Raw genomic sequence first — 22,423 nt, 5'->3', positions numbered from 1 at the left:
CCACATAGATCTTAGATAAAGTATGCCACCTTTGTGAAAAGATACACAGCATGTATAAAGGAACATACAAAGAAAAATGTGGCGTACGACTTTATTTCGTTTACAGTAGAAACAAAAAAAACCGGTCAAGTGCCAGTTGGACTCGCACGCGAAGGGTTCCGTACCATTGTACAAGACATAACACTTTTTTTTTTTAATTTTCATGGCGGCCTTTTTTTATTTTTTATTTGTTGTTAAAGTGGCATTGGAAATAAATACACATACTGTGATACCAATTTCATATTTTTACCTATTACGGTTGATGAGATACAGCCCGCTGAGCTGACAGACAGACGGACAGCGAAGGCTTAGTATTAGGGTCCCATTGGCGCCCTTCGGGTACGATGGTCTCTGGTCCGGGGTTCCCTAAGAACCCTGAGTGCTTAAACGTGTAGGTAAGTCGCCTAAATCCATATCAATTCTAATATCTAAATATAAAAAAGGAAAAGGTGACTAAACCCATAAGGGAGTAAAATTGGGGTTTCTTTGTGTAGTCCATGGCGATGAAGTCGGGGACTAAGCTAGTCTTATTTAATTTTAGTTGCTACTAAGTAAAATCTTCGAATCTCCGTCAAATTTTTGGCTGGTTATCTTTTTAAGAATATCAGACAAAATTTTAATCTTATATAAACTTTTAACTAGTTTCCCAAAGTGTCTGAGGAGTTTTTTTTTTTAAAGTATTATTTTCGAAAGTTCTTATAACAAAATCATTATAAAAACTTTTGCTAAAACTAATTATCTTTTTTAATTTAAAACTTAAATAACAAAGCGTGTTTTAAGTATGTCTGACATAATTCTGAAAGTGTATTTAATTAAGTAACTCTACTAACAAAGCAAAATACGTACATTATTTTATGTTATAAAAACTTTTTAACAGAACATGCTCTAGATTAACTCTATGTACCTACAGTAATCTTAAAAATCATAGTCAGAACGAAATTAGGTAACATCTGAAATATTTTATGTTCAAAATTCAACGAATCTTATTCACTGTTAGTTTATGTATTTTATTTTAACAATGGTACTGATTCTGAGCACAACAAAATTTTAGAGTATGTATTTGCATCTTTTTCTTGACAGTATAATAAGAAGAATACCGACAAATCTAATTTAATTTAGAACTGTAAAATCTCGTGACTTTACGTACATATCAGCTGTAAGCATATATTGTTTAAATTTGTAGAGTGCACCAAAATTTTGAGTATTTTTAATTTAAGATTTATTTTCTATTTGTTTTTGTTATACTTCCTAAACACAATCCAATACCAATAACCATTTGCCTCATTTTGTAGTTTTAGTGATTTGGTATTCCCAACCCGCAATGTATAGTGTACAAAACTCGGGTCAATGCCCCACCTACGACGCGGCATTGACTCCGAGTGACCTACTTATGGAACGTTCGTTGACGTCTAGCGTCAGTCAAATGTTTTATTTGCAATATATCGTGAAATTATACAGAATATTGGTTTTTTTTTTTTCGATTTTTTCGTTTTTTTTGTGGTCAGTACTATCACCTGTCTTCGTTTTTGCCAGCGTTCTGGTTACGCCCTGTATGTAAAAAAACCTCCTTATTTACATTGTTTTCTTGTCCTCAGATCCGCCTTCCGCACCTATGATCACTGGCTACATCCCTGGTACGACACTCTCAGCGGGCACGGTACAGAAGTTGTCCTGCATCTCATCTGGCGGCAACCCACTGGCTACGTTGACGTGGTTTAAGAATGACAAAAAGGTATATTAATAATTTATTTATTTATAGACTAGATGATGCCCGCGACTTCGTCCGCGTAGTTTTTTTTTTAAATCCCGTGAGAATTCTTTAATTTTCCGGGATAAAAAGTAGCCTATGTCCTTCCCCGGGATGTAAGCTAACTCTGTACCAAATTTCATCAAAATCGGTTGAACTGTTGAGCTAAGCGAAAAGCTAGCAGACAGACAGACACACTTTCGCATTTATAATAATTAGTATGGACTAGCGATTGGCTGCAATCAGACTTGCTGGCAAATGATAATATAGCCTAAGATGGAGCGCGCTTGCCTAGAAGATGCTTATTCACTCTTGACTTGAAGGTACCAATATTGAAGGGGAAAATTGATGCTGGAAGGGCGTTCCATATCCTAGCGGTTCGAATTAGAAATGAGGAGGCAAATCGCTTCGTATGTATCCGTGGAATTTCGACTACGTAGCTAAGGGTGCAAACCTTGGCGATACCTTGCGGTGCGATAGTAGAAAGGTGAGGGAGGAACCAGGTCAAAAAGTTCTTAGGCGCACTCTCCGTAACCTGTAGGCTGTAGGTATGATAATAGTCGTAATTAGTTTTTAATCTACTTACTTTTGAATTCCAGTTAGTACCTACTCCAAGCCGTTGAGATCTGGAGGCTTCTAAAATAAATGGCGTACCTAATGTTAATTGCGTTTTGTCATTATTTTTCATGAAAATATTGTTAAGACAGCAAACTCGAGCGCTTTGAGTTGGATCATTATTCATTTCATTATAACTGTCGGCGATAATAATGGCGCCTTTTTAGACCTAATTTGTAAATTTGCTTAGAATGACATCTTTTACAAAAAACATTTTTACTCAAAAGATCCTCACAGTTTAGAAATTCTAACACTAATTTTGAGATGACTATTTTTATGTATAACTAACAGGTTCGCACTGACTTTGCCCGAGTAGAATCTAAATATATTATAAAAGGAAAAGTTGGCTGACTGACTGACTGACTGATCTATCAACGCACAGCTCAAACCATTGCTGAAATTTGGCATACAAATAGCTTTTATGACGTAGACATCCGCTAAGAAAAGATTTTTGAAAATTCAACCCCTAAAGTGATAAAATAGGGGTTGAATTAATTTGTGTAGTCGCAGGCATAACCTAGTTTCATTTCAACTGTCATGTCGGCGATAATAATGGCGCCTTTTAGACCTAATTTGTAAATTTGCTTAGAATGACATATTTTACAAAAAACATTTTTACTCAAAATCTTCTTTTTAATACTAATTTTAAGATGACTATTTTTATGTATAAATAGCAGGCCTATCCCGGCTTTGCCCACTCAGAATTTTTAATAAAAAGTCACCTAGATTACTCCTTATACTATAGTCAATTTATCTGTCTGTGAAACTCTAGTCAAAGTCGGTTTAGCTGTTTCGAAGATGAGCTCGTATAATCAGACAGACTGACAGATTGCAACGTTTTGAAATGGGTCACTATTCATTTAATTGTAACAAGACTTTTTAATTCCGATTTCATTTGAACAAAATTTTTACGGGTGAATTTCAGCTATCTGTAAATAATCGGTCGATAACTTACTTAACAACATTGTTATATTTTCCAAAAATGCTTGTTTTTGACACAACACAACACAATTTTTGACATAATATTATAACATCGGTGCTAAGTAACTTATCGACAGATTAAAGCTATGACAGAAGAGTTGTACACAAATGAATAAGTTATATAATATATAATTTTTGTTATAATATATATATATATTCAAAATATATAATATATATTTTGAATAATTATATTTTAAACTAAATAAATAAATAAAATCTTTTTCTTTCTAGATACATTCAATAACGAAAACAACGGACAAGTCGGTATCAGCGGAGATATCAATCCTGACCAACGTCACTGATAACCAAGCTCAGTACAGATGTGAGGCGACCAACAGTGCCACTGAGATCCCGCTCTTTGAAACTGTTACACTGAATGTACACTGTAAGTATATATGACCAACTCCACTGATAACCAAGCTCAGTACAGATGTGAGGCGACCAACAGTGCCACTGAGATCCCGCTCTTTGAAACTGTTACACTGAATGTACACTGTAAGTATATATGACCAACTCCACTGATAACCAAGCTCGGTACAGATGTGAGGCGACCAACAGTGCCACTGAGATCCCGCTCTTTGAAACTGTTACACTGAATGTACACTGTAAGTATATATGACCAACTCCACTGATAACCAAGCTCAGTACAGATGTGAGGCGACCAACAGTGCCACATGAGATCCCGCTCTTTGAAACTGTTACACTGAATTTACACTGTAAGTATATATATATATATATATGGCCAACTTTACATTTTATCACGAAAAATCAAAGGTTTTTCACGGGATTTTTAAAACTTAAATTCGTACAAAGTCGCTCCCATCAACTAGTTTATGATACTTTAACGATTACTCATTTGGTTATAATGGTTCGTGTTATAAATGTTATAAACTTTGTTTTAAGTATTATAATTTTCGCGAAAATATAATCACTATTCTTGGGGCGAACTTTAAAACTAGAGGTACACAAACTTTTCCTAAGCCGAGCACGCTCCGGAATTATATTGATCGTGGATAAACTACGGGCAACGAAACTCTAAGGAATTTAATTTAAAGCACGAGTCTTTGTAATGCCTGTTAAATCGTTAGTGCCCCGAGTTGCGCGAGACTAATTGTCTTGTTTTTAGAGTTCCGTACCTCAAAAACAAAAACAAAGAATCCTTATAGAATAACTTCGTTGTCTGTCTGTCAAGACCTTTTTTCTCAGGAACGCGCGTAGAGGATCAAGGTGCATGAAATTTATATGAAATACTCTGGCTGGTCTACAATCCCTTGGAGCTGTGAATTAATCGAACTTCTAAGTCAACGCAATCAAAAGATATGGCCGTTTATGTCACACATTATCGCAAGGGAATTAAAACTTAGTCTACTTCCCATTGACCTAGAATCATGAACCTCTTATTCGGAGGGTTCCATCCAGGCACGCACTTTTGACTTTGCAAATTTCTGTATGTTTTAAGTAATTAAATATCATTTGCTTTGATGCTGAAGCAAACCATCGTGAGGAAAACTACCGCATTCTGAGAGGAGACCGTGCTCAGTAGTGAGCTAACGATGGGTTGATCATGATGATTGATGATCCTTCCAAAGTACGAAACTCTCGGTGCACTAGTCCGACTCGCACTTGGCCGGGTTTTTTTTTTTGAAAAAACGCGAGAGTTTAATATTGTTTGTAAGTCAGTCTATTTATTATTCTGGGACGCGACGTGAAAGCTTTTGTTCCTTAAGCGGAATGGATGGCGTTTCGCTCGAATTTTATAATTGGTAGAGATACACAGTTTTAATAATTAGAGATTTTTGGTATAAATAACCACTTTTATATCTCTAACTAGCTGATGCCCGCGACTTCGTCCGCGTGGATGCAAATTTGTTCAAAATCTCGTGGATAAAAATGAGCCTATGTCACTCTCCAGATTATTATTTCTGGTGGGAGGCTTCAGCCGTGGCTACTTAGAATCCATACCCCTTCTTAGTTAGCAAGGTGCCATCTTAGACTGCATAATCACTTACCACCAGGTGAGATTGTAGTTAAGGGATAACTTGTATATAATGACAAAAAAAAACTTGTTTAGTAGCAATATCTTTTTTAAAATAAAAATGGCGAGCAAACGAGCAGGCGCGTCACCTGATGTTAAGTGATTACCGCCGCCCATAAACATTTGCAGTACCAGAGAAACCACCAATGCGTTGCCGGCCTTTCAGGAATTTGTTGGTCCGCCCCTTGAATAACCCCATGTTGTAATCTAGTGGGAATACCACTGAAGGGAGTTTCCACAGTTTAATTTTTTTCTGTCACAGTTGCACCAGAAGCGGTGAAAGTGAGAGCGGAACCGGAAGAGCTTAAGCCGGGAATCGAAGCCACGCTCTTTTGCGACGCCGCCTCCAGCAACCCACCCGCTACACTGTCGTGGTGGCGGGATGGCATTCCTGTACAAGGTATAATCTTCTAAATACATAAAAGGAAAGTTGACTAACTGACTGATCTATCAACGCACATTTGCTGCGCTTTTCGGTGCAAAATCGCCACTTTGGAACCCCAGTGTTTATCGGTTTTTAGGGTTCCGTGCCTCAAAAGGAAAAACGGAACCCTTATAGGATCACTTTGTTGTCTGTCTGTCTGCCCGTCTGCCTGTCAAGAAACCTACAGGGTACTTCCTGTTGACCTAGAATCATGAAATTTGGCAGGTAGGTAGATCTTATAGCTGACATTTGGGGAAAAATCTGAAAACCGTGAATTTAGGGTTAGATCACACAAACCAAAATTAAATTGTGGCCATGAACTAATAATTAGTATTTTCAATTTTCGAAGTAAGATAACTATATCAAGTGTGGTATCATATGAAAGGTCTTTACCTGTGCATTCTAAAACAGATTTTTATTTATTTTTATGCATTATAGTTTTTGAATTATCGTGCAAAATGTCGAAAAAATACGACTGTAGTACGGAACCCTCGTTGCGCGAGCCTGACTTGCTCTTGGCCGGTTTTTTTATGTTTTTAAGCTAATCAAAATCCAATTTCCAGGTCTTCCCATGCAGCTTAAGAAAGGTCTTCACGGAGGGACGGTGTCCACTATAGAGTTGAAACTTAACATTACTAAGGAGCTGAACGGCGCGGTGTACACTTGCCAGGCGATGAACGAAGCGTTACAACGCAGTGTGCACGACGCCTTAACACTTAAAGTGCTATGTAAGTATTAGTATCCATACTATCCATACAAATATATAAAAGGAAAACGTGACTAACTGACTGACTGACTGACTGATCTATCAACGCACAGCTCAAACTACTGGATGGATTGGGCTGAAATTAGGCATGCAAGATAGCTATTATGACGTAGGCATTCGCTAAGAAAGGATTTTTGAAAATTCAATCCCTAAGAGGGTGAAATAGTGGTTTGAAATTTGTGTAGTCCACGCGGACGAAGTCGCGAGTATGAGCTAGTTATATTAGAAATGCGAAAGTGTGTCTGTCTGCTAGCTTTTCACAACCCATCTGTTCAATCGATTTTGAAGAAATTTGGTACAGAGATAGCTTGCATCCCGGAAAATCAAAAAGTTCCCACGGGATTTTTAAAAAACTAAGTCCACGCGGACGAAGTCGCGGGCATCATCTAGTCTATAATATAAAAATGAATCACTTAATGTGTTGCTCATCGCAAATCTCGAGAACAGCTGAACAGATTTCGCTACTTAATTCTTTTTTTATAATATTCCTTGAAGTACGAGGATGGTTCTTACGGAGAATTTTTAAAAAAAAATTGAATCGACTGTTAGGCGGAACGAAGTTCGCCAGGGCAGCTAGCTTACAATATAAAGAACAATGCTTAAAATCCTATGTTAAGTCCCATGAAGTCTCCACGGTTTGGTTTCTCTGTAGAAAGAACATTAAAGTCAGTCAGTCAGTTTCTTCTTTTATTCCATGTAACTATGACAAAACTGTAAGCGAAACCTGGTGTGAGGCTTTGGCTGTGGCTGCTTAATGTAACTTTTTAATTATAACTTTATTTAGATATAAGCATTTCCAATGTAACTTAATTTATTACTACTATGTGACTACAATAATTTCGGTACATGAAAAATAAAATAAAATAAATAAATAAATTAACTGAAAAAATACGCACCTCTAAAGTTATGTGCGTTTTAAGCAATTAAATATCACTTGCTTTAACGGTGAAGAAAACCGGCATACCTGAAAGTTCTCCTTGACAAAGGTGTGAAGTCTGCCAATCTGCACCTGGCTAGTGTGGTGGACTATGGCCAAAGCCCTTTTCATTCCGACAAGAGACCCGCGGGGGATAACGTATCTCGCGAGAGGCGTAAATCTCGCGAACATTGCTATCAAACGTCCGGCTAGAGAGAGACAGCATTAGCCACAAAGCAAAATTAGAAGAAGAATAGAGACAGCAAATGACCTGTCGCATTGCTACTGCTGTAGCGTTGCTGTCGCTACTGCATCGTTTTACGTAACCACCCCGCCGTGCTCTTTACCTAGTTGCCATCGATGGTTTGATGATAATGCATCATTAATTTGGATGAAAATTTTCAAGAAACCAATGAAAGCAGCATTGACGTACAAAGACTTCAGCGTGCTCTCTCTGATCGTCCCAGAGTTTTCCCATCCGCATTATATTTTTCCCATTTTTCCCAATTCACATTTCAACAAACGTAATCCGGCCGCCATTTAAAATTCCCCTGATGTTCAATTTCACACAATTTTCCAGATGAATCGACATTTTCTTTAGTACCTATCTTTTTTCTGTATTTAGCTGGTTTCTGTTAACTGTACGAACTTTCAACCTTCCAGTTCTTATATTTATTTTTAAAATGGCTGGGACACGCAAACAGACAGACACGAGATTGGGCGTATTTATAAGGGTAATTGCTTTTACTGCGGACCCTAAAAAACGATAGACTCTGGCTAACGAAATAAAAGACTGGAAAAGCGTTTCAACAGTATAGCTCTTATAGTTTAGGAAAAAAGTGGCTGTGACATACATCCAGACAGACAGACAGACATGACGAATCTATAAGGGTTCCGTTTTTTGCCATTCGGCGAGGGAACCCTAAAAATTGACTTTATACTTTTATTTTTTACACTTTTATTACCTACTAGCTGACACCCGCGGCTTCGCCTTCGCGTGGTTTTTAAAGATCCCGTATAGCCTATGTCACTCAGGAATAATGTAGCTTTCTACTGGTGAAAGAATTTTTAAAATCTGTTCAGTAGTTCCAGAGATTACCCCCTACAAACAAACTTAACGACATTACCTCTTTATAATATTAGTATTGATTATCTCCCAAAGCCACCATGATCTAAACTTCATAGTCGCTGATCGTTTCTTCCTGTGTTGGGGACAATACGCAGAGAAACTTTCAGCTTTTATAAAATAACGAAGGTCTGGCCCTCACGGGCTCTTAATCTACTACCGTAGCATTAGATCCTAAAGTTTAGAGCCTCAATAGCTCAACCGGTAAAGGAGTGGACTGAAAACCGAAAGGTCGACGGTTCAAACCCCGCCCGTTGCACTATTGTCGTACCTACTCCTAGCACAAGCCTGACGCTTAGTTAGAGAGGAAAGGGGAATATTAGTCATTTAACATTGCTCATATTCTTTAAAAAAAACACGGGAAAATGTAGTCTTCAAATAATAGTCAAAGGCGTTGCTCTTACGATGGGACGAAAGACTTAAGAAAATTGCAACTATCTCACGCTATAAGGGAATCTCAAGTAGCTAATCCCCTTTCATAGTTTGAGGTTCGCCTCGCCGCAGTCTCTTGGAAAAAATTTTCTTTACAATTTTCTTTTACGTACGTATAGTGTTTACTTTAACTTTAAGCTGTAGGGGTTTATCTAAGGTGTTTTAGTGTCAAGTTGTGGGCTCTGATCTTGTGAAATGAGGTGTTTTTATGCTTAGTTTTTTTATATTTATTTCTCATACGATTTCTTCATTCTAACTCGAGATATCTAAATATATAAAAGGAAAAGGTGACTGACTGACTGACTGACCGACTGACTGATCTATCAACGCACAGCTCAAATTACTGGACCATCGACATAGTTGTACTACGAAGTAGTACTTAGAAATTCTTTGTACTGGACGGATCGGGCTGAAATTTGGCATGTAGATAGCTGTTATGACGTAAACATCCGCTAAAAAAGATTCTCAAATTCAACCCCTAAGGGGTAAAAAAGGGCTTTGAAATTTGTGCTGTCCACAAATATTATAAATAAATCTACATGTATAAAAGAAGAAATTGACTGCCATATCATTCTCATTCAGAAAGGAGACCCGTGCTCAGTAGTGAGCTGGCGATAGTTTGATGATGATTATGATGATGATGATGATGATTGTAAAATAACAGGGTCATATTTGTTCTAGACGCACCAATCTTCGACGAGACCACCCAATACACGACAGTAGGGGTCGAAAACGAACCCCTTGTGATCATGCTGCGAGCTGACGGAAATCCTAGCAGCATCACATACACCTGGACCAAAGACGGCCTGCCCATCACGCAGTCTTCCTACAGCAGTGCAAGTAAGTACAATCCTATTGATATTCTGAAAAGGTGTGTTTGTTTGTCCTTCAATCACGCCGCAACGGAGCAATTTTTTTTTTAAAAAGAATATGAGCCATGTTAAATGACTAATATTCCCCTTTCCTCTCCAACTAAGCGTCAGGCTTGTGCTAGGAGTAGGTACGACAATAGTGCAACGGGCGGGGTTTGAACCGTCGACCTTTCGGTTTTCAGTCCACTCCTATACCGGTTGAGCTATTGAGGCTCTATTAATGGATCGACGTGATTTTGGCATGGATATAGATAAGGACCTGGAGAGTGACATAGGCTATATTTTATCCCAGCAAATCTGAGTAAAAATTTGAAAACGTGAATCGTGACGTCACGTTCCGTTTCGTCCACTGGTGATGCGTTTCGGAAATGTAAATTTCGCTCGCTTATTATGCACTTTTTAATTAACAATTTATGCAATTAAAAATGAACTAAATAAAAAAATAATGAATGCGATTTAATGTCAGGACAATAAAGATTCGGGGAAGAGAAAAAAATCAAGTAAAAACACCACACGCATATTCTTTTTTATGTTTAAAAAGTGAAGAGAAATTCGTGCGCTTGTGTGTGACACGACACATTCGCTTAACAACACAGGATTTAGGTTTTTCAAAATCCTGTGGAAAACTCGTTTATTTTCCGCCTATAAAATTTGCCTATGTGTTAATCAAGGGTAAAATCAATCTCTATTCCAAATTTCAGCCAAATCCGTCCAGTAGTTTTTGCGTGAAAGAGTAACACACACACACACACACACACACACACACACACACACACACACACACACACCACACACATACCTACATACAACTTTTGGCACCTTCGTGCGTGCTTCAAAAAGGCTGTCGCTGGCTCATGGAACAAGGTCGCAGGCCTGCGGCTGGACCAACCCTGATACCTTTACATGACCCAAATAAGTAATGAGTTTTAAATGGATCGCTCGGTTTGAAAAACTGAAATATTAAATCCCTCTATAGAAACATGTTCTAACATGTTTATAGAACCGCCTCCTCATTAAAATCGACCCTGAAGCTTTTTTAACGTGTAAAGGTATACGCCCAACTTACAAAAACGAAAAGCCTGTCGCTAGCCACTAGCCATAATCTAAATATATAAAACGAAAAGGTGACTGACTAAATGACTGACTGATCTATCAACGCACAGCTCAAACTACAGGACGAATCAGGCTGAAATTTGGCATGCAGATAGCTATTATGACGTAAGCATCCTCTAAGAAAGGATTTTTGAAAATCCAACCCCTAAGGGGGTAAAATAGGGGTTCGAAATTTGTGTAGTCCACGCAGACGAAGTCGCGGGCATAAGCTAGTAATCAAAATCATTAGGAATCATTTATTTATTTCGCACAGATATGGGAGGTACATGTTTATTATTAGTTATTTATTACACACGATTGTTAGGTTATTCTTTTATTTGTTTTACTTCTGACATCAGTTTTCCCTTCCAATTTTGATATAGGCACTTTTACTTTCAAATCAATGGTGAATAGGCATCTTCTAAGTAAGCGCGATCCATCTTAGGCGGCATCATCACTTGCCAGCAAGTCTGATTGCAGCTAATCGCTAGTATATAAATTAAAAAAACGTAAATTAAAAGTTTTACTCGTCGCTGTAATGAGTTTAGACCTTTAAATAAAAATGTTCCCTTTAAATTAAAAAATATCAAATTAATACGGACAAATCTACAGAGATGCGTGGTCATTAAATATCATAACGATACTTTATAAAATATGAAATATACAGGTTAAAATATAAGTTTTCACTTTTCAGTTTCTACTTGTGACATAAATTAAGTAAAAACTGATTAAATTGCCTATGACGTGTATAGTAAATAGTCAAGTAGGCCATATACAGCGTGTAACCAGAACGCTAGCAAAAACTTGTAGTTTTAGTGATTTAGTATTTTTCAAACCCGCAATGTATAGCGTGCAAAACTCGGGTCAATGCCCCGCCTACGACGCGGCATTGACTCTGAGTGGCCTACTTACGCAGCGTTCGTTGACCTCTAGCTTCAGTCAGATGTTTTATTTGTAATATATCGTGAGCTTTTACAAAATATAGGATTTTTTAAGATTTATTTTAGAACATAATTATACTAATTATCCTATTAGGTATCTTTAGTAACTCGAAATTGCTAATGTCGATAATTCATTTCCCTAATATACAGTATGTCCCGAAACTGATAAATCTAAAATCACATCGCGTGGGAAAATTATTAATTAACGCGTGGTCTAGTAGGTACGCTAATGCCAATTAATTAATATCGAGTTCTAAATCTGTAACGAGCAACCGTAATTAATCTAAATCGTCAAAATGTCAAATCGCTAAAATTGTATGTATTTTGCATGTATATATATATAATTGCATGTATATTATACCTAGTACCTACCTACACCTACCTTCGTCTTCATTACCTACAGTAGTAATTGATATAGAATTACTCATATGAATTGACTAGTTTATACCCGCGACTTCGTCGGCGTAGACTACACAAATTTTAAACCCCTATTTTACCACCTTAGGGATTGAATTTTCAAAAATCCTTTTTTTGCGGATGTCTACGTCATAATAGCTATCTGCATGCCAACAGCCCGATCTGATACATATGACATAACCCTCCTTTTGGGCCTCCTCCACTGTCGTGTAGTTCAAACTAAATTCGAAAGTGCTAAGATTTGGAACACCCTTCCAGCATCAGTTTTCCCCTCCAATAATAATAATATGGGTACCTTCAAGTCGAGAAGGCTTGGCTTCTACTAGGCAAGCGCACTCAATCTTTGACTGCATCATCACTTGCCACCAGATCTGATTGCAGCCAAGCGCTAGTCTATAAATTTATATTTAAAAAAATCCGGGAGACATTTAAAAACAAAGGGCGACCTTATCACTACAGTGATCTCTTCCAGGAAACCCATACTTAAGAACTTATAGAACTGTAAGACGGGGAATCGCACTTTATACTTCAAAATCAATTAAGTGGTCTACAATTCCGCATATTACTAAGTGTACTCCAAGTTTCAATTCATATATCATTTTATCCCTTATATGCTTTCTGCTGAGTCAGGCATTTGCATTCAGCTAGACTTGTCTGAGGAATGCAGTTACATTTAGGGTCTATTTAGATGGACCACTTTTTTTTTTAAAGAATATTAGCCATGTTTAATGACTAATGTTCCCCATTCCTCTCCAACTAAGCGTTAAGCTTGTGCTATGAGTAGGTACGACAATAGTGCACTATACGGGCGGGGTTTGAACCGTCAACCTTTCTGTTTTCAGTCCACTCCTTTACCCGTTGAGCTATAGAGGCTCTTTCTTTCTTTCTTTCTTCACTCTGGACTGGTTACCGCACGTGTCCGTACGGCTGTTGTGCGTGCATTGCCCCTTCCCGCTGAATTCTTCACACCAGCCATCCAAGCTCGCTCCAGAAGCCGAGTAGACCGCCCAAGTTGCCGAGGGCTTCATGAAGTGATTTTGAGGAACCTACTCGGAGTCAATGCCGCGTCGCAGGCGGCGCATTGACCCGAGTTTTGCACGCTGTACATTTCGGATTTGAAAAACACTAAATCACTTAAACTACAAAATGAGACAAATGGTTATTGGTATTGTATTGTGTTTGGGTAGTATAACAATAACGCTTAGTTTTTGCTAGCGTTCTGGTTACATCCTGTATGTCGCTCTGACGTAAATGAAGCTTCACACACTGATGCCTGGCGACTTTTTAAGATGTGGTCCGTCTGAACAGACATTAGTTTTGCCTAAGAAATGTAGTCAGGCACATTAAATATATGTAGCAAGTTTAAATGTAATCGATATACTTCTTGGTCGCGCTACCAAGTTACCGAGGCTTAAGTGGGATCTGCTTATTATTCTTAACACACACAACTTCGTACGATGTCATTTACATAAGGCCTAATGCAGACGAACGTTTCTTGTCTCAGACCGACTGCGGCCATCTTAAGACGGTGAGAAATGGTGTCCGATTTTACGCTCAAAGCACAAAATCCCTTAACTAAACTTAAAGACTCTTAAAGTAAACTCTTAATGAAAGTGCTATCCTTCTCTTGTGAGAGAGATAACACATTTTAATTTAGTTTTCTCTGGATATTCTAGATTGTGTCATTCAACGAGAATGAATCTCATCAAACAAAAAAAAACAAAATAGTTGCACTGTTTTTGCATATCTGTGCAATTGTTTGTAGTTCGAATGGAAAGGTTTCAAATATCAAATCATTATATTTTGTTCCAGGCGACAGAATAATCTCTGAAGGCAGCATGCTGAACATGACGCGACTGTCGCGCCACGACGCTGGGATCTACACGTGCGAAGCTGTCAACTCGCAAGGCGCGGCCACTGTCAACATTACTGTCAATGTGCACTGTGAGTAAGAACCTTATAGAATCTTTGAGTTTGATATGGCTGATTAAACGACGCGACTATCGCATTGCGACAATTCTGTCGCTCTTTCCTTCCGACCTTCTGATTGTCTTAACGCGGCATGAACGTCGCCCTACTATACGCTGGTTCAGTGCGGATTGGCAGACTTCACACACCTTTGAGAACGTTATGGAAAACTCAGGCATGCCGGTTTCCTCACGATGTTTTCCTTCACCGTTATTAAAGCAAGTGATTTTTAATTGCTTAAAACGCACATAACTCCGAAAAAATAACTATTCTATTCTATAAAAGTAAGAGGTGCGTGCCCGGACCTTCTGAATAGAAGACCGACGCGACGTCACGTATATTGTGAACTTTAAAAAATAGAGGATCGTTTAAATAATGTTTCGCGTTTTCTTTGTGGTATCTTATCAGTAATTATCAGTAGGTACTTTTCTTAATTTTCGCTAGCATCCTGGTATCCTGGGTATGTATTGCTGTTTAAAATACATGAACAATTTATTCCCCAGCTCTCAGACTGGCGTACAAAGAAACTGCAAAGCACATAATAATTCGGACCATTTGTTTCAGACCCGGCGGGAATACAGGCGGTGTCACAAAGCGCTTTATCCAATCCGAACGAGAACGCGCTGCTCTCATGCACTGCTACCGGTAAGACGTCTTGTCTACATTCAGCAACACGACTACGAGTAGACAAACGTCTCTATCTTCTCTCGTCTCTCTCTATCTTAGGCTGCATCATCACTTGCCAGCAGGTCTGATTGCAGCCAAGCGCTAGTCTATAAATTAAAAGAAAAGACGACGCTTGGACCGACACAAAGACAAAAATTAATTAAAACTTGTTAGTATGTCATTTTGCTGTTCCCTCATAAGATCCAACATTTATAATGGCCAATTTTTAATTTTGGTTGGATGACATCAAGACAATGGATTTCATTTAGTCCTCTTAAGTAATTTGACAAATGTTTAGCAAAATATTGTGCTAGATAAAGACTCCAAACAAAATTTTATTCTTGCGTTAGTCTTTGCCTGATAACTATCAATTAGATCAAAATCTGGCAATTTTTACAAAGTATAATTTAGATTTAGCACTTTTTGAAATCGTATTCATATTTAATAAACATACATTATAACAGTACTTAAATAAAAAAGATTTGTATATATACGTAGAAAAAACTTTTTACAAAAAAAATTATACTATCTTCGTTACGAATCAACACTTAGAAAACACATCAACTGTGACAGACATCCGTTCACACACCCTTCAAATGCACTTGCCGTATTATATTTTTGGACCAAGTGGTCGTTTACTTTGTCAGACGGTTAATTTGCATATAATACATTTTCTTCTCCTTCCCGAGGGAGCTTTGTCGCTTGTCTATTGTCTAATAAGAAACGTGTCTCGAGTTGTATTACGGTGCCTGTTTACTTTGAATAATTTCTGAATGTTCGTGAATTATTTTAAAATTTAAATTGTGAATTATTTTACAAATTAACATAAGAATTATTTTAAGATAATTAAATGAAATAGACTTCAATTTACTGGATTATGCATGAGTTTCATGTTATTATTATTTATATAACTAGCTTATTCCCGCGACTTCATCCGCAAGGACTATACAAATTTCAAACCCCTATTTAACCCCCTTAGAGCAGTTACGCACTACACCCGATCCGAGTCCGAGAAAATACGATTTTTTTTTTGTATGCTTATAACGTATGTCGTAGATATAATCGCTGGTATTCTCACGGATGACGGATATAACTCGGATGTCAGAAGTGTAGTGCGTAATCGCTCTTAGGGGTTGAATTTTCGAAAATCCTTTCTTAGCGGATGCCTACGTCATAATAGCTATCTGCATGCCAAATTTCAGCCTGATCCGTCGAGTAGTTTGAGCTGTGCGTTGATAGATCAGTCAGTCAGTCACCTTTTCCTTTTATATATTTAGAAGAATTTAGAAGAATAACACAACATTTTTGTTGCCCAAATAGGAAACCCCCTAACAGCAGAGCACATAAAATGGCAGCGCAAAGGCTACGACCTCTCATCCGCCACCATAACCTTCGATGCCAGGAATCAAACCAGCTACCTCCTCATCGAGCGGGCGACCCGGGAGGACGTCGGGAGGTTCCAGTGTGTCGTCAACAACGGGATATCCGGTGAAACAAGACAGGAAGTGATGCTCGTGGTCAAGTTTAAACCGGAAATGGACAGTTCGCCTAGCTTGGTCAAATCTGCCTCGAATGCTGGTCAAGTCGGGAGGTTAACCTGTCGGTAAGTTATGTAAATCAGTACCCTTATTATAAATGCGAAAGTGTGTTTGTTTGTTGTTTTGTTGGTTTGTTGGTTTGTCCTTCAATCACGTTGGAACGGAGCAACGGATTGACGTGATTTTTTGCATATGTATAGATAAAGACAAGTCGCGGGCATCAGCTAGTTACTGTATAACTCATACCCGCGTTGGTGCCAAAAAACTAAAACTAGTGAAATAAAATGGTTTTTGTTTTAGATATCAAATTAATTTTAGTAAATTTCACATAACAATATAGTGCGTGCGATGCGTTATTTTTTTTTTTGCGTGTTATCAATATACAAATGAATTGTGTGCCTCTACGCAATTATATAGCCTAACACAAACATACTAATTTAACGCTCAATAAAAGCGTATCTGCATCCTTAGTATGAGTTCACGCATTTCGAAAACGAAGGTAAATTTCGAGTATCGAAACATTATAACCTCAGACCTAAAGCTTTACATTGGTACACATAGCTGAATCCCTACCGATTTTGATTTAGATAAGTAAAATAAATAAACTTACAAATTTCATATTTGTTTTGTATAAAGTACATAAATTTAATTTAAATTATTAATCTATTAAGGAGAGCAATTTCGCCTAAAATAAAGTAAGGGATAGTCGTTAATTAGTAAGACTTGCTAACTTAACTTAGTAAGATTAATGTTTTTTGTAATGTTTGTAAAACATAGGGTTTTAAACAATACACTGGCACCGATTCTAAGCACAACCTAATTTTAGAGTATTCGCACCCTCTTCTTACTATTGTAATATGAAAAGGACAGAAGCAGTTTGACATTTCTAAATTTAATTTTTAGATGGTAAACCCGTGATTTTAGCACGCACTCGCGAACCTACTGTTTAAATTTGTATTGTGCACTAAAATTTAGAGTCTTTAAATGTGAAAGTCATGTTCCGTTCCTTTTTTAGCATTAGTAAAAAGAAAAGGATGTAGATACTCTAAATTAAATACGAAGTTGGAGCGCTTGCTGAAGATAAATCTATGAACCTGAGTCTTAAAATAATTGGGTTCATTTTACTTCGACGTTACAGTTATAAATTTTGAGATTCGAATGCGAGTTGTGTAAACTCACACTAAGCTGTCAGACATGCGGATTAAATCAGCTTCAAAAGGTATTAGTTGAGAGTTTCATCCAGTCGCGTTGTTAATTATGATCTAGGATTTAGCGCCGTGTATGTAAAACTCGTAATTTTCATGTAATTGATATTAATTTCAGCCATGCCTATAATTAAATAAAATATACAGAGTGTTTTATAAATCATATAATATGACTAGGTACATGACAAAATATGAGGTATGTAGTACCAAATAGTTAGTGTCATAGATTCTTTCGTTGTCTCTGCTGCTTGACAAACTTCGAGTTCACAGAATTTTTTACAGTTCATTTTAACAATCAGCTGTTTGTAGGGTTGTCACATTGGAGTTTTAAAAAATCTTTAAGCCTTCACATCTTCCACGGTTATCACGCTACGAGGCTTCTTTTTTTTACAGAAATACAGACGGGGGAACATAGTTATTATTGTACCTGGAACCTTGCAAAAAATATGTGACTACACGATTATGAAATATATACAAATGTGGAAACTTCTGAAACTTGAAATTTTCCATGTAGGTTTCTTTATAACGTAGAGCCCCACGGATTTTCATGAATTATAAGTCCCAAATTTCCGCCTTAGGCGCGTGTGCTCGTAGCTTTAGTTTTATGTTTACGTAATTAATTATCACCATTACATCTTACAGATTCAATTCAAGTCCCAAATATTGTGGTTTAGGTGTGCCAACTGGGCACAGATTGCTTCGCCAGTGTCACGTTTATGGAGAGGGCTCTTACAAATTCAACATTTGACAATCAAAAATGTACAAAGATTCGGATAAATGATTTGAGTTTGAGGCGCTGCCTTATTTGTACAGTAAGCCTTAAAACAATTCAGCTCCATTTGATGTTATATAACACTAGCTGATGCCCGCGACTTCGTTGGAATTAGATTTTTAAAAGTCCCGTGGGAACTGTTTGATTTTCTGTGATAAAAAGTAGCCTATGTCACTCTCCAGGTCTTTATCTATATCCATGCAAAAAATCACGCCAATCCGTTGCGCCGTTGCGACATGATTGAAGGACAAACCAACAAACAAACACACTTTCGCATTTATAATAACGGAACTGATTTTGAAATTCGAAATCTATCAACGAGGTGTAGAAACTCATACTAAGCGTTTGCGGATTAAATCGGCTCAAAGGGGTATTAGTTGAATTTTAGGCAGTCGTGTTGTTAATTAGCGATAATCTGGCATTATGTAGGAATTTTCAGAACGCACCCTGTTTTGTTAATGTGACTCTGATATGTCCTGACATATTGGTTTCGAATTTTCCGTGTATTGTTTTGTTCAAAATTAAATTTATTCCCTGTGTTTATGTTCGGTAGTCGTGTGGTTGTTTTAATGTAAAATCGATTGAATATTTAATTAATAGTTTGTTAGTGAGAAAAATTTGACACAGAATTGCGTCCTATTTGAAAGCTTATTTGTAGTAAAATTTTGTGTAGGATAATCTTCTAATCTAAATATATAAAAGGAAAAGCTGACTGACTGATTGACTGACTGATCTATCAACGCACAGCTCAAACTACTGGACGGATCGGGCTGAAATTTTGCATGCACATAAATAGCTATTATCTGCTAAGAAAGGATTTTTCAAAATTCAACCCCTAAAAGGGTAAAATAGGGGTTTCAAATTTGCGTAGTCCACGCGGACAAAGTCGCGGACATTTGCTAGTAGGTCTGTATGTTCACTGCTCATCCACTGAAACTGTTTTTCGAAATTTTGTACTAAGATAGCTTACATCCCGGTTATACGGGATAGGTTATTTTTAATCCGGAAAATCAAAGAGATCCGACGGAATGTAAAAACAACTTAAAATGCAAACGAAGTTTTAAAAATAAATAAAAATGACGAGTAAACGAGCAGGCGGGTCACTTGATGTTAAGTGATTACCGCCGCCCATGAACATCTGCAGCACCAGAGGAACCACCAAAGCGTTGCCAGCCTTTCAGGAATTTGTTGGTCCGCCCCTTGAATAACCCCATGTTGTAATCTAATGGGAACACCGCCAGTTCAGTTGCGAGCACTTAACTCATAAATAGATATCCGTTAATTTTCAAAAGTCATGCAGAGTCATGTGACACCTACAGACAGTGACGTGCAGCTCATAGAGGCATAAATACACTGCTTACCCCAGTTGTAATATCTCAATGCTTATTTTTCATTATGACCTGCCAGTGAACAGGCTCCTACTTAACTAGTGCCTACCCTGGTTTCAAACCCTGTGCACGCCACTGCTACAGACTACAGAACCTGCTAGCCCATAAACACCGTTTCAATTCTTAGTGGCTGTCCTTATCCCAAAGATCAATAAGTTTCACTTCGAAAAATTCTCAAGAAGTTTTTTTTCACAGATGCAAAGCCGCTCCAGCCCCAAACTTCACCTGGTCGAAGAACGGAGCAAAACTCCCCGTCAACACGTCCACCAAATACTTCGCGGAGTACCACAAGACTGATGCTATAACCTACACTTCTGTGCTACTGATCAACGACATCGGTACTGCGGACTACGGCTCGTACGAATGCGGAGCGAGGAACGATCTGGGCTTCAGCACTACGTCTGTCAAACTAGACATTACTAGTGCACCTGGTTAGTTCATATATCCGATGATAGTATTTTTTTTTATTTTTTTATTTTATTATTAACATACAAGAAAATTTACATATAATAGGTAGTACGCATAAAAAAAAAACCACAGAGGTATGACCCTCAATGCGTACGTCTGAATGCGTATTCGACTGCAAACTCATACTACGATATTTGGCAATGTTTTTATTATAGTGTTTTACCTACACTTCAAGAAAATTTCTAAATCAGACGCGGGGTCGATTCCTGCCGGTCCGCAATTTTTGATATGTATTTAAAATTATTTAGAAATTTTCTTGAAGTGTAGGTAAAACACTATAAAAATAATAAAAATATAATAAACAGACAGTTCTGACGTACCTTTTCATTTCCAGATCCGGTGACGTCCATATCCGTCACCAACGTGACGCACAACTCTGTGTCTCTGCAGTGGGTGCCCGGCTTCGACGGCGGCCTGTTCTCGTGGTTCCGGGTTCGATATCGGTGAGTTTTAAAAATAACCTACCTATTAGTAAAATGTACAGTAAAAGTGTAACAAAATCGGCCAAGTGCGAGACGTACTTACACATGAAGTGTTTCTATACCTACAAGAAATAACACTTTCTAATTTTTTTTAATTATCGTGTTGGCCATTTTGAAAACTTGAAATACACGGGCTGAATTTTCTAAAATCCTTTATTAGCGGATGTCTACGCCATAATAGCTATCTGCATGTCTTTCAGCCCGATCCGTCCAGTAGTTTGAGCTGCGCGTTAATAGATCAGTCAGGCAGTCAGTCACCTTTTTCTTTTAGTTATAAAGATGAATAATAACATTGTTATAAAAATACAATTTCACAGTAAAATCACCGAAGAGTCGTACCGGTACGAGGGTGTAACCCCGAGGAACGCGACAACCTTCACCATAATAAATAAAAATGGCGAGTAAACGAGCAGGCGGGTCACCTGATGCTAAGTGATTACTGCCGCCCATGAACATCTGCAGCACCAGAGGAACCACCAATGCGTTGCCGGCCTTTCAGGAATTCGTTGGTCCTCCCCTTGAATAACCCCATGTTGTAATCTAATAGGAGTGTACCTTTCAGTTGCGAGCACTATCAACTCATAAATAGAAGTTGCCCTATAAAGATGAATAATAATATTAGGTAGGTATTAAAAAAACATAATTTCACAGTAAAATCACCGAAGAGTCGTACCGGTACGAGGATGTAACCCCGAGGAACGCGACGACCTTCACCATCCACGGGCTCGACCGGAACACCGACTATGTGTTCTCAGTTATGGCCATCAACAAGATGGGTCAGAGTAAATACAGACCCGATGACACCAAAGCTACCACATTAAGTGAGTATACCGTTATTTTGTAACTAGATAGACTTTTTTTAATGAACTGACTTCACTGAGAATCGAACCTGGGGCTGGGCGTCTTACGAAGTCAGTAGTCATTCTTGGCTCTGATATAATTTGGGAAGAAAACAAAATTATAATAAACTAGCTTATGCTCGCGATTTCGTCCGCGCGGACTACACAAATTTCAACCCCTAAGGGGGTTCAATTTTCAAAAACCCTTTCTTAGCGGATGCCTACGTCATAATAGCTATCTGCATGCCAAATTTCAGCTCGATCCGTCCAGTAGTTTGTAGTCAGTCAGTCAATCACATTTTCCTTTTATATATTTAGATATGACTCTATTTAATAACATGTGAAAAATAGTCAATATTTGTATAGATCCTAGCACCTTTATCACACCAACGCATTTCGTACGCATTATGTAAAGGTATAAAGGCGTTCGTCTTTGACTACATGCGAATGCGTCGGTGTTCTAAAGGCGATATATCAATGAACGACAAAGCATAGAAATGTTCCATCCCATTATACCGAAATCTCTACCGTGGTGGGCGGCTCTACCATGCACATCTTCAATTCAAATGTTATTAATTGTTGGTAATTGTGGCTAACTTGTATCTGAATAGAAAAACAGCTCCGTAACTGTCGCTTGAAGTGTGGCAATCACGGCAGCGATCAGTACCCGTAGTACAAGATTTTACGTCTCACC

General features: G+C 37.9%; 2 protein-coding genes across 2 annotated transcripts in view; both read left to right on the top strand.

Annotated features, from left to right (window-relative positions):
* The window catches only part of sns (sticks and stones), a 345,229-nt gene that overhangs the window by 307,649 nt on the left and 15,157 nt on the right, over positions 1-22,423 (top strand). Inside the window, exons 12-22 of the mRNA XM_069507275.1 lie at positions 1,635-1,771; positions 3,614-3,767; positions 5,680-5,817; positions 6,405-6,569; positions 9,763-9,921; positions 14,216-14,347; positions 14,936-15,016; positions 16,358-16,640; positions 20,136-20,371; positions 20,743-20,851; positions 21,542-21,711. Of these exons, the coding sequence (XP_069363376.1) occupies positions 1,635-1,771; positions 3,614-3,767; positions 5,680-5,817; positions 6,405-6,569; positions 9,763-9,921; positions 14,216-14,347; positions 14,936-15,016; positions 16,358-16,640; positions 20,136-20,371; positions 20,743-20,851; positions 21,542-21,711 (1,764 nt within the window). The remainder of the gene's footprint in view (positions 1-1,634; positions 1,772-3,613; positions 3,768-5,679; positions 5,818-6,404; positions 6,570-9,762; positions 9,922-14,215; positions 14,348-14,935; positions 15,017-16,357; positions 16,641-20,135; positions 20,372-20,742; positions 20,852-21,541; positions 21,712-22,423) is intronic.
* LOC117993757 (spherulin-2A-like) overlaps positions 522-22,423 on the top strand; it is a 146,028-nt gene continuing 124,126 nt past the window's right edge. The window contains exon 1 of the mRNA XM_069507251.1: positions 522-527. The gene's annotated coding sequence lies outside the window, so the exon portion shown is untranslated. The remainder of the gene's footprint in view (positions 528-22,423) is intronic.

The sequence above is a fragment of the Maniola hyperantus genome, chromosome 25, assembly GCF_902806685.2.
Source record: "Maniola hyperantus chromosome 25, iAphHyp1.2, whole genome shotgun sequence".
Classification (NCBI taxonomy): Eukaryota; Metazoa; Arthropoda; class Insecta; order Lepidoptera; family Nymphalidae; genus Maniola; species Maniola hyperantus.
This window is presented reverse-complemented; position numbering and strand designations above follow the sequence as displayed.